The 13,229-nt window shown below is 39.9% G+C and overlaps 1 protein-coding gene across 3 annotated transcripts in view; it reads right to left on the bottom strand.

Moving 5' to 3' along the window:
- Window positions 1-13,229, bottom strand: part of HPSE2 (heparanase 2 (inactive)) — a 772,172-nt gene that overhangs the window by 23,666 nt on the left and 735,277 nt on the right. For all 3 annotated transcript variants that reach the window (XM_055252704.2, XM_055252710.2, XM_055252697.2), the window contains 2 exons: window positions 8,702-8,847; window positions 1,259-1,405 (listed from right to left, as the gene is read on the bottom strand). In XM_055252704.2, the coding sequence (XP_055108679.1) occupies window positions 1,259-1,405; window positions 8,702-8,847 (293 nt within the window). The remainder of the gene's footprint in view (window positions 1-1,258; window positions 1,406-8,701; window positions 8,848-13,229) is intronic.

Genomic DNA, 13,229 nt, shown 5'->3' with positions numbered 1-13,229 from the left:
GGCAAAGCTGGGACCAGAACCAGGTCTCCTGCCTAGGATGAAGGCCAGGAATTCAGCACACTCATCATGAACTACTCAGAAGTGGAGAGAAAGGGGATAAAATACTCAATAGAGTCCTGCTGACATAGGTAGGACCGGGAAGAAAGAAAAGCAGACGCAATGTACATGTAGCCAGAAAAAAGAGCCAGCTCACATGCTCGGTTCACATACCGAGACTGAAAATGAAGATCTAGGGTGGGCTAAAGAGACTCAATAAGTGACTTCCCAGATTGTTTTTTCTCCCATTGCAAATACAATTGGAAGCCAAATGCAAGCCACCAAGGTTGCAGTGAAACAGTGAATAATTATAGCACAAATATTTGTGGGCAGCTGTTGGAGTGCAAGCCACCTGCTCCAAGTTTACAGCTTTGTTAAACTTGGTAAACATTAAAAATGGAATAGGAATGCCTCCAGTCTGTGCAGCATCCCATGCCCTTCCTGAGAGGCCTTACTCAGGGAGCTGGGGTGGCCTTGCCCTTCACCAGGCCCTTCTCACTGTGGCCTAGAGTTGTTCTGTTTGTAGAGATCCATATTGTCAAGTCTCTAATAGAGACTGAGGGAGGCAGGGAGTGTCACAGAATCGTTCATTTGTAGAGTTTTCAAAGGGTCACAGAGCCCTCAAAATATAATCTCTGTCCTATTATTCAGATGAAGAAGCTGAGATGGAGCAGTGAGGTGCTCAAGTCATAAAGTTAGGGGCAGGATAGACTCTTTATCTCTGACCTTTTGAGCACTAAACTCTTTGTTTAGTGCTCCTTCCTGTAAGCCCTGTGAGGTTAATAGAAGGTAACAACAAGGGAGTCAGCATTACAGAATGTTACAGCTGTGAGGGACATGGTTCTCAACTACCAGGATGTTTGGTTGCTACATGACCATGGGGCACTACTGGCATTTGGTGAGCAGCAGCCAAGGATGCTGAACAGCTTACAACGTGATAGTCGTGTATAACAAAGAATTATCTCACTCAAATACCAAGAGTACCCTTGTTGAGAAATACTTTCTCCACCACTTGACTTTACAATTGAGGAATCTAAGATAGGGACGGGCTTGAGCATGTTCCCAAAAGGAGTCAGCAGTCACCTGACCCCAGACCGTTCTTTGTCCTACTCCATCCCACTGAGCCCTTGAGAGAATTAGTAGCAACCTTGGTGTCTTCAGCTCCCCCCTCCCTTAGCTCCTGCTGCACTTGCTCCCGAGCTATTTTCAGGTTGGCACGTACTTGGACTTTAGGCCCTCCTGCCCATAGGGCTGCAGCAGGTACTGGTGAACAAGCTTGTCTCTGAGAGTCCCAGTCAGCTTGATTTTCTTTCTTGATCGATGCAAATTGATGATAAAAAGTGTAATGGACCCACGAACGTAGTTGTGGCTGAGATCCAGAGAAAGAGAGAAGTGAAAGATGGAAACAAAGTGGTCAGTTAGATGCTTCTAAATAATTTATAGACTGTACAAAATATGAACAGCCCAGAAAATGGCACTTAAAAACTTGGCCACCATAGACCCTAAAAGACAGGAAGGCCTTGTTATTGTGGTTTCTTGCAAAGATGATAGCCACTTCCTGCCATACTTCTTTTGTTTTTGTTTAAATTTATTGCAATGATTTTAGAAAATAAAATGTATATATTTTATGGCATATATTACCATAGTATGGAAGTAAAACATGCTGATTGCAAAAAAGGAAAAATATTGAGAAACAAAAAGAAGAAAAAGAAAATTCCCCATAACTCTCATATCTTGAGATATGATAATATTTTGGCAAACATCCTTCCAGTATTTTTTAGTTTATTAATTTGACAAATATTTATTGAGTACTTTGACATACTATTACTCAGTTTTTACATAACTGGAATCACATTATTCACAGAGATTTTTTTGCATTAATGAACATCTTAAACATATTCCCATGTGATTCTATCTTTTTCTACTTATAGAAGAATACTAAACTTTTCAATCATAGAAGTGTAACATAATTTATTTAACTAATCCCCTAGGTTTGCAGTTCAGACAACTCATGTTTGAACATTTTTGCCGTTATAAATTATGTCATGTATATAAACTTTTTATTTCTGATGGATAAAGTCCTAGACGTTGGAATCATTAGTTCAAGGGAAATGTGTGTTGTATGATTCCTCACCAAATTTTCCAGTTCATTCCCAGTGGTGTACCTCCCTGTGGGAAGATTTTTTCTTCCTGCCCTACTGAGTGATCATGTGATTTGCTTTGTCCAATGAAATGTGAGTGGACTTGGTAAAACCTCTAGGCAGAAGCTTTGGGACTCAGCCCATCTTTTGCCATGTTTCATTTCCCTTTGCCAAAAGACTGACAATGTTCTTGACAAAGGCTGTTCTATTGAATGAAGATGATGTGGGCAGAGGTACAGTTGAGCCATAATGGACAAGCAGTGTGAATGAGAAATAAATTTTCTTATTGAAAGCCATAGAGATTTGGGGATTATTCATTATTGCAGCATAACCTCACCTATCTTGACAGATACACACTTTTTGATGACATTGATATTAACTCTCTAGGAAGCTTTCACTGATTTTGCTCCCACCTGCTCTGTATGAGAGCACCTATTTCCTCATACCCCTAAGAACACTTCAAATGTGTTTTTTTAAAATATCTTTGTTAACCTGAGAGGTGAAAATGGGATTTCAATGTTGTATTAATTTGTGTTTTTAAAAATTAATACTGACATGCAGCATTTTTTCATTTACCATTTCATTTCTTCTTTTCTAAGCTGACCATGTCCTTTGCCTGCCTGCCTGCCTGCCTGCCTTCCTTCCTTCCTTCCTTCCTTCCTTCCTTCCTTCCTTCCTTCCTTCCTTCTTTTCCTTCCTTTCCTTCCTTTCTTTCTTTTTTTTCTCTGTCGCCCAGGCTGGAGTGCAGTGGCGTGATCTTGGCTCACTGCAACCTCCGCCTCCCGCGTTCAGGCGATTCTCCTGCCTCAGCCTCCCTGGTAGCTGAGATTACAGGTGTAAGCCACCACACCCAGCTAATTTTTGTATTTTTAGTAGAGATGGGATTTCACCATGTTGGCCAGGCTGGTCTTGAACTCCTGACCTCAAGTGATCACCCACCTTGGCCTCCCAAAGTGCTGGGATTACAGGCGTTAGACAACGTGCCTGGACACCTTTGCCTATTTTTCTGTTGATTTATTAAAACAATTTATTTATTAAAGACTAGTATTTTGTCTGCAAAATTTCCCCCAGTTTTCTTTGACCATTTCAGTTTATTTACATTGTATTTTAATATATAAAAGTTAAAAAACTTTTATGTAGTCAAATTTATCTTTTTGATTTCTTCTTTTGCTGTTTTACCTACCTCAAGATTATAAAACTATTCACCATTTTGGAATCTTTTTAAATGAGCATAAGATGTTCAGAAGTCTGAGAGAACTATATGCCTACATGCACAAGCCCTTCAGCATGTATCAGCAAAACTATAATGATTTCCTTCTCTCTGTAGGAAAAAATGCTTAGTTTCTAAGGGGTCCCTTAGGGCCCCATCTGGATAGATTAATGAGAGGAAACAGAAAAAAATGACCCAGCCCCACCTTCAAAGGAGGAGTTCAGAGAAACTCTAAGTCAACTTTGCCCAGAGGAAAGCATCATTCCTTGTAGAAATAACACCCCTCCATCCTGGGTCACTCACCTCTGCTTCTAAAGGTGCTAATTAAGAGTTGAGTGACCAAGGACAGGTCAGTATGGTGACATGGAGTTTTTTATTTTTGTTTTTGTTTAGAAGCACAGTTTCCAGGGCTCTTCCCTGGAGATTTTGATGCAATCTATTTGGGATTAGGGACTGGGAATCTATACTTAAAAAAATCTTTCTGGGATATTTGGCAGATGAATTGGGTTTGGGAACCACTTGCTTAGAACAATCCATGAAGATTATGAGAAGAACTACCGAAGTATATCCTGCTGGCTGTGCGTCAGAGGATTTTTCTTGCATCTGCAGGAGGGTACATTATTGTGTTCAAGGCTTTTGGATGCCTGCATTTGTGTTCTGATAACTTATTAAAACGACTCTTCCATCCGGTTCCTCCTCCGCCAGTCCTTCTTAATCTCCTGCAACATGTGAACTAGCTTTTGTAGCTAAATGAGTTAGGTCAGAAGAGAATGCCAGTTGATTTAAGCAGACTTGTGTCCCCAGAACTCTGAAGAAGGATGCTGGCAGCCTGAATCAGTATTGACCATCATTAAAGAAGAACATCGACTCTATCCCATTGGTGGGGTTTCAGCTTAGCTTAGCTATCTGTAAAACTGAGGAAGACACCATTAATTGCGGATCTCTAGGCTTCAGAGTGGGAGCAAAATCCATGTGGATGGGTATCAATTTTGCCAGACTGCAGTAAACTCTTTTGCTAGCTACCATCAAACAACACTCTCAAAGGCTAGCAGTGGAGGAGGAGAGAGCCACATGCTTGCATTTATGAGTTTCTCCTCTGCAGAGCTGGGGCAGAATGAGCCCTTGGAGACTGCAGAAGAGAAGGTGGGATGTGGGGAAGTGGTGGGTGGGAGGGAGACCTGAAATCACAGCACTGCTGCAGAGAAAGCTGTCTCTTTCAAGCTGTTTGGCAGTGGTCTGATTTCCACTTACATAGTTCCCCTGGGGAAGACAAACCAGTACAGCCCAGAGACCCACATACAGAGGCTCTCAGAACTCATAGTGCCTTCTCAGGTAGGAACTGGCATTAAAGACTGCCTCAGCCATCCCTCTCCCTGCTTGGCTTATGGGCAAGGACATTAAGCGAGGCCTTTTTGCTGCAAAGACACATTCTTGGCTGGGGAGTGCAGCACCAACCTGAAAGTAGTGTGTTGAGAATCCAAATTCCTGAGGAACATATATTCTCTGACCACAGAAAAATGATCTTGGAGAAAATGGTGTCTGAAGGCTTGGCCTGCAAGCATTTGCTGGCCTTCTGATGTTATCAAGTCCAGGTGGCTTTTGGTTATCTTAGTGAATGTTCCTTTCAGGAGAGAAGTTGTCTGAGAGGACCATCTATCTTGCCCCATGTCTCACTCATGGGTGAGATTTTTTTTTCACGAGCAGAGAATCCATGTATCTGGAGTTCATTTTTTCTGGCTGTTCTTTTCCTGCCTGACATTTCTCTGTGTTGCCATGGGAGGAGGGGGAAGTGAGTCAGGGAAGGGAGGCTGGAATTGGAATATCCTAAATGTAAGAGGTGGGGAATGTTATATGGGGAGGTGCATCTTGACTTCCAGATAGAAAACAGTCATGTTCTAGAAATGTCTCCAGTGAAGCTGGGAGGCTGGGAAAGGGAAAGGAGGATGATGCTTTGCAGTCCACAGTCATTCCCACTGAAAGTCAATGTGCTTGAAACTGGGTTGATCCATTGTCTCCAAATCTAATTCAAAGGTTTTGGGTTCGGTAAAAGCCAGGCCATGTTTTGCCAAACATTTTTTCCCTTAATTTCAAAGCCCCTGTGTATTTTAAGGGAAATTTAATCCACATGTTTCTGATTCATTTACACTTAACTCATCAAAATATTGTTTTGTAAGAGCCATTTGATGTCCAAGAAGCCTCAGGAACCATTTTTATGAGTCTTTAAAAAAACTTCTTCTGAAAAACAGGAAGTCATGTTTTGCCAATAATAAATGAACTTGAACCCCAAAAGGCTTAATTTTGCTTCAGCATCCACCAGGTTCCAATTGGTTCTGAACTTGGCTAAAGACCTCATCTCCACCCCAGAAACATACATTGTTTCAGCAGAATGGCTCATAAAAAGAGGCTTCCTCATCAAAACTTGATTGTTCTCTGAACAAGAAGATCGAAGATGAGAACTGCCATTCTGTCAGTGTCCTAATTTGTTAATTCTAGAACAGAAAACAGAAAAGCACCTGCTGGTGGTGGGTGGTATGAGGATCTAACTTTTTCTCCTAAATTAATCATAAAAGACAGCACTCTACAAGATCAGAAATGACCCACAATGCAAGGGGCTGCCATGACAGGTGGTGAGGTATCCACGTACGGGTTGCATGACTGTCAGGGAGATGTGAAATGGATTCCTGCGTTGAACCGGCACTCGGCTGAATGATTTCTAAGGGCTCTTTCAAAATGTAACATTCTTTGCATTATTAATGCTGTTATTTGCATGTAGGTGTGATACCGTAGAACCTTTGAAATTCAATAAAATAAGTGCAAATATCTGGAAAGATGCTTGTCACACAGCAAGTATTCAATACACACTGGAGTGCAGGGGTTGTTGTTTTAATAGACACTTTCTCTGGATGATTCTACTCATAAGCTTATACCTTCTCCCCATTCCCTGTTTTGACCTGGGACAAATATTTTCACAGTATTCATCAAGGTTGAATAATGTGAATCCACCATGCCCACTCTGGGGTAATTCTGTGATTTTGGCCTATTGGCCACAGATAAATGACTCAGCAGTGCTTCCTTAATGGCACATGATTTCTCAGAGAGGTGAACAGATACTTCTACCTTTGAGCTGCCCTAGCTGGACACTGACACCTGTTGACATGGAGGAGCCCTGCAACCTCAGCCAGCTCCGTGCATTCATTGTGGGTTTTCTTTATGAATCTAATAGGAACAAAAACACCTTCACCCCAATTATTATCATTAGGGTCACATGTAGAATGGATTATGAAAGTCTTTTCTTTCTGTCTTTTTAACAGAGAGTGAGAGAGGTTGTACTGATAGAAGCCCAGTGACACCGTTTCTCTAGAGAGGTTCTGGAGTGACTTTGCGTAGAAATTAGAGGAGAGCTGGTGGTGTAGACAGAGAGTCTTGAATGCAGATAATTTCAGTAGCTTGTTTGAGGTCTCATGCTACGGAATGGTAGAATTCCTAACCACTCCACCATAGCATTTCCTTCTGGCTGATGTGGTAATATCAAAGGGGAAGAAAGCTCTAACTCCAAATCAACAGTAACATCTTGATGCCCAAATTCTGCATTCATTCATTCATTTGCAAACCTTTCCTGGGATCTTCATGCCAGTCACTACAATAGACACCAAGAATACAAAAATGAATGAGACACTGGCCGTGAGTTCATGGTACACTCAGAATATTAATGACAACTTCCCATGAGAATGTTAAAGAATGAGGATGAACACTCGAATGAGATTATGTGAGGAGGCTTCTATGAGGAGATGCAAATCCTGCTAAGCCCATGGCTGCGAATATTTTTTTCCCCCGAGTCCTCAGACTAGTAGTATAAAGGCCACAGACTGATATGCTTTCCAACAGGGATATAAGGTGCCAAGAGTAATTTTTCTATCTTGAGTCTGGGGGTCCACCTTTTGGGTGGTTACCTCAGGGCCAGGGCAGAGACAAGGAATACAATGTTTCCTTGTGTGATGATCAGATAACTCCAGGCCAAGGCCATAAAGCAGTCACTCTCTGTCAGGTATTGCATTGAGCTTCCTGTTGAGCAAAAGGGATGTTGAAAGCCTCTGGCCTCTGCCCAAGCCAGCCTCCCCTCATTTACAATAGGCACTTGTATCTACTGACAAGACAACTGGCCCCTGCCCCGTCTCTGCTCAGAGTGATTCTTTGAAAAGTCTTATCATGATAAATTAATTGGCTTGGCTCCTCTCTCATCAAGGAAGGAGAAGGAGCATCTGTTGTAACCTGACCACTCCAAGCTCTTTGTACTAGGTATTCCCCTTGATCAGTTCCCGATAGGCCTGGGCTGGAATGAAGGTCTGGCTGGAGGCACTTGCTTACCATTCCCTGCCCTGTATCCCCCCCACCAGGTTTTCTTTGCATTAAGAGAAAGAGAAAGAATTATCTTTTCTAGGGCAGCCTACTCTGCCTTAAACAGGAAGTGATGTAAGAAAGCCATATTTGGCCAGATGGATTTTGCTTTAGGCACCTCCCACCCCCGATTTAAAGTTTTCCCTTATGGTCTTCATGTGTTAAGATTTTTTATCTGCCAAACTTATATTTATTGATAATTAATTTTCCTGTTTGTTTTAGAGACAACTGTAATGACAACCAGTGCTTCAGATCAAAAAGAAAAGGATAACCCCACACTACCACATTAGGTTGTTATAAGTCCAGAGCCCTCAGAAAAGGAAGCCAAGATTTCACTTAGCCTCTTAATTTTTAAAATAGCTGAAAAGATTTTCAAAACACTGGAAATGGCTCGAAAGCTGGCATGACCATCTCTGGGCACTCCTTTAGTTCTGGGGACCCCCAGCTTGAGACGCATTGGTCTAGGGCTAGGTTTCTAGTGGCATATCTCTCCAGCATGCATCTTAAAAAGGGAGATTTATTTTCTCAAGCTTTGCTGGTGGATCATAGGAAAAGATTTTACACCTCTTGACTTGGCTAAAGCTTAGGCACACAAAAAAGCCTCATGGGCATTACATCAACTGGCACAGAGAAAATGCCCAATAAAAATGTGTTGGATGAATAAGTAAATGAACAAATGGCAAGAATTTTAGGAATCTTTTATGATTAATCCTCTAAGTATGAGAAGGGAGGGTTTACTTGGAGTAAAAGCTATTTACCAGAAATTATTTGAAACTTGCAAAGAGCAGGTATGGTGATTCCAGAAGCAAAAAGTTTTTGATAAGATTAGTGAATGGAGATAAGTCTTGAAGGGGTCCCAAATGGTATGGGGTGGGAGCCCCTTGGGTGGCCTTTCTGTGCCATCTCTCTGAGGACTTACCTGTGGTGGTTTGTGCAGTGAGCATAAATCCTTAGTTTGTCCCGGATCACTCGGCCAGGTCGTGGCTTCCGCTGGAGCCCAGCCACATGCACAGCCAAGACTTTGGGGCCGATCAGGCGCTTGTAGAGGAGAGACAGCCAGTAGTCCTGAGGAGAAAACAGAGGGAGAGGGTCAGGGAGAGGACACATGCTTAGGTGTTCTGAGTAAACATGACACACACACACACACAGGCCAGAAATCACTTCCTACCGGGAGTCATAAGTCATGACCAATGCAGCCCTAAGCCTACAAGCATGGTCAGCCCCATGAAACACGAACCTGGGTTGATAGTGAAGTGGACACTGTCTAAAGTGGCCTTTCAACTAAACTGGGATGTGTAAGTGGAGTCGATCCACAGCAGCATATGAACAAATGAATCAAGGATTTTCATATATGAAATAAAACCATTTGAGGCTTTACATTTTCAACTTTCTTTTCCTATGACTTTACTTTTATAGCGGTTTATAACTTCTGCTTAATTATGGAATGGACTATTTCCATTGTTACCAACATGATAATCCAAATTGTCATTCTCCAAATATTATCACTGAAGACTACTAGTGCAGTGGGACTGAGGTGAAGCTTCTCCACATAGGAGACCAGAGTCCTTGATTCCAGAGCCAGAAAGGCAAACAGAAAACTGTTTGCGACCACGGTGCTAATTCTTGGTTATCCTCAACAGTTTGACAATAAAAAGTGTAATTCTAAACTAAAAAGAATGTGATGCTTTAACCATTCTGTGAACCATGTGTAATTGATTTAAAAATATTCAATCTGTGGCACACATTTATATGAGCTTACAAAAGCCCACCTTAATTTCTGTTGTATTTGCTATTATCATATTTTGTGTTTGCATATGATATAAATATAAAATTTACATTTCTCTTGTGCAAGCTCTTATCAACTATTGCGGGGTAAAGACTTCAGTGTTTATAACTCACTGTATAAAATAGGGCTACCTAATAACATTTAGGACCCCCCACCCCACTCAAATTCCTGAATTCAGTGAATATACTATTCAGTGCATACTCTTCAATGCCTTAAAGACATCAATCATGATTTATTAGCCTTCATCTTTTCAGGCAGAAGCCTTCTGATAATCTTTTCTTTTTTCTTGTGTGGTCATTTATAATATCAGCTGCTTAAAAATATCTGATGAACTGCATAAATCAGAACAAAGTCTCAAAGCCCCTTTGCCACTAGAATGGCTCCAAATCTGCCCTGAGTAGTGTGCTCTAAGCCATGCACAACCATTTACTTTAATTTTAAGTGGCCTTAGGACGGCTGTTAAATATGGTCTCCTAATATTAAAAAAGGCAAATAATCATTATCAATTATATAGATGGAAAAAGTGTTGTGGGTTCAATATGCTCAAATTTGATTACAATTTCTGTGTTTTTGATGATTACTTTATGAAGTGGTTTTCACATTGCAAGGGGATTTCCACCTTTTTCTTACTGATTTGCAATGTACTTTCTTTTAAATAATAAAAGTAAAAAACTGTAAGCTAGCTAGGATTAGCTTACTATTTTCTCAGTAGCTCCTCTGATATAATAATAGGGATTATTCTTATTTTACAGATATGAGAATGTTTCAAGGTATATCTGAGGTCACAAAACTAGTGAATGGTAGACCATGAAAGCAAATAGGGATCCATTTGCCTCCAATGGCTGTACAACACTTTCCTTCATGCTGTGAAGTACAAAGTCATATTATATAACGACACAAGGCAGCTGAAAAACAAGTAATTCAACCTAGAGGGTGGGTATAGAATCTGGACGGGATCCTTAGTTTTTTGTATAGAGGTTGCCAAAATTTAATTTCTGATTTTTACACTCACAAAGCATTTAGAAGACAAGAACAGCAAAAGCAAAGCACAAAACACTTCTGTTTCTCCAATTCCGACTCCCTACAGTTCGTTCCCATTTTTCTTATCCTTCATTCCAATGTCTTATCACAAACACCCCTGTTTTTATTTAGGTAATTTGAAAAAGCTAAACAGGCTTGCTCTCAAACTTGCATTTGGGTATAGCCATTATCTTTGTGTCATAGCAATTTTCACTTAATGTGAGACATGTTGGTAAGCAAGCCACTCAACATTTGGAAAAAAGAGATATTATGTTTATGGAGGCTCACGCCTGTAATCCCTGCACTTTGGGAGGCCGAGGTGGGCGGATCATGAGGTCAGGAGATTGAGACCATCCTGGCTAACATGGTGAAACCCTGTCTCTACTAAAAATACAAAAAATTAGCAGGGCGTGGTGGTGGGCGCCTGTAGTCCCAGCTACTCGGGAGGCTGAGGCAGGAGAATGGCGTGAATCTGGGAGGCGGAGCTTGCAGTGAGCCGAGATTGCACCACTGCACTCCAGCCTGGGCAACAGTGAGATTCCATCTCAAAAAAGAAAAAAAAAAAGAGAAAAGAGATATTATGTTTATTATGTTTAATTCTCAATAATTATGTAGAGATAAAAAATAAACATATAATCCCCACCCTAATTGAGTGGCAAACTTTAGATTTATTAACTTGAAACCTGTCTGCTTTTCAATAGGCGATAGCTAAATGCCATGCCACTCTCTAAAAAGGGAGATGAGGATACCTGGGTAAAACTCTAAAGAGGTTTGGGATAGATATATAAAAGAAGTTGATAAGGTTAATTCCTAATGACCAACATTTTTTTCCCAATTTTTTTTTTACTGTGGTGAGATCCACATAACATAAAATTTACCATCTTAACCATTTTTAAGTGTACAGTTCAGTGGTATTATGTAAATTCATAATGTTGTATAACCATCACCACTGTCCATCTCTATAACTTGTCATCTTGTAAAACTGAAACTCTGTACCCATTAAACATTAACTCTTCATTCCCCCTCCTCCAACCTCTGGCAACCATCATTCCACTTTCTGCCTCTGTGACTATGCTAAGTACCTCATATAAATGAACTCATAGTATTTGTCTTTTTGTGACTGGCTTATTTCACTTAGCATAGTGTCCTCAAAGTTCATCCATGTTGTAGCATATGTCAGAATTTTCTTCTTTTGTAAGGCTGAATAATATTCCATTGCATTTGTATGCCACATTTGAACTTAATTTGCAGCCTAACACATGGCTTATCCTGCAAAATGTCCCATATGCAATGAGAAAAAATGTATATGCTATTGTTGCTGGGTAAAGTGTTTGGTGTGTCTGTTAGATCTAGTTGGTTTATTGTGTTGTTTAGCTAGTCCTCTACTTCCTTACTTCTGTCTTGTTTTTCTCATCATTATTGAGAATGGGATATTGAAGTCTTCAACTATTATTGCAGAAGTGTCTGTTTCTCTTTCAATTCTGGCAACTTTCACTTCATATTTTTTTGTGATCTGTAATTAGGTCACATAATGTTACATATTATTGCTGCATTGAAACTTTTATTAATATATAATTTCCTTCTTTGTCTCTTATAATCTTTTAAAATTTAAAATCTATTTTGTCTGATATTAGTAAAGCTGCCCCTGCTCTCATTTGGTTACTATTTTTATGGAATATATTTTTCCATCCTTTCAATCTGTTTGTGTTTTTGGGTCTAAAGTGAATCTCTGTGCAGACAGCATATAGTTGGATCCTGTTTTTCTTTTAAAATCTTTTCTGCCAACCTCTGCCTTTTGACTGGAGAGTTTAATCAATTTACATTTAAAATAACTACTGATAAGGAGAGACATCTGTTATTTTGCTGTTTTCTATATGCTATAGCTTTTTTGTCCCTCCTTTCCTATATCACTGTGTTCTTTTGTGTTTAGTTGATATTTTTTAGTGAAATGTTAAAATTCCTCTCTCATTACCTTTTGTGCATATTCTATAACTATTTTCTTTGTGGTTACTTTGGTATTACATTTAACATCCTAATTATAACACTCTAATTTGCATTTATACCAGCATAACTTTAACAACATACAAAAACTCTGCTCCTTTACAGCTCTGTCCTCACCCTTCTCAATTGTTTGAAATGCCTTAAGCATTTTTTGCAGAGCAAGTCTAGTCATCACAAAATCTCTCAGCTTTTCTTTATTTGAGAATGTCTTAATTTCTCCCCTACTTTTGAAGAAAGAGTTTTGATGGATATAGGATTCTTTGTTGACAGTTTTTTTTTTTCTTTTAGCACTTTGTATATATTGGCTCACTACCTTCTGGCCTTCAAAGTTTCTGATGAGAAATCTGCTGATAATCTTACTAAGAATTACTTATATTTGGCAATTCACTTCACTCATGCTGCTTTCAAAATTTCATTTGGCCTTTAAAATCTGATTAAAAGTGTCTTGGTGTGGGTCTCTTTAAATTCATCTTATTTAGAATTCATTGAGCTTCTTGGATGTTTATATGCATGTTCTTTATCAAATTTGAGATGTTTTCAGCCACTATTTCATTGATTATTTTCTGTGCTCCTTTTTCTCTTCTCCTTCTGGGACTCCCACAGTGTGTATATTAGTCCACTTAATGGTGTCCCCCAGGTC

Source organism: Symphalangus syndactylus, chromosome 2 (genome assembly GCF_028878055.3).
Source record: "Symphalangus syndactylus isolate Jambi chromosome 2, NHGRI_mSymSyn1-v2.1_pri, whole genome shotgun sequence".
Classification (NCBI taxonomy): domain Eukaryota; kingdom Metazoa; phylum Chordata; class Mammalia; order Primates; family Hylobatidae; genus Symphalangus; species Symphalangus syndactylus.
Note: the sequence above shows the minus strand (reverse complement) of the source record. Positions and strands in the feature narration are given on the sequence as shown.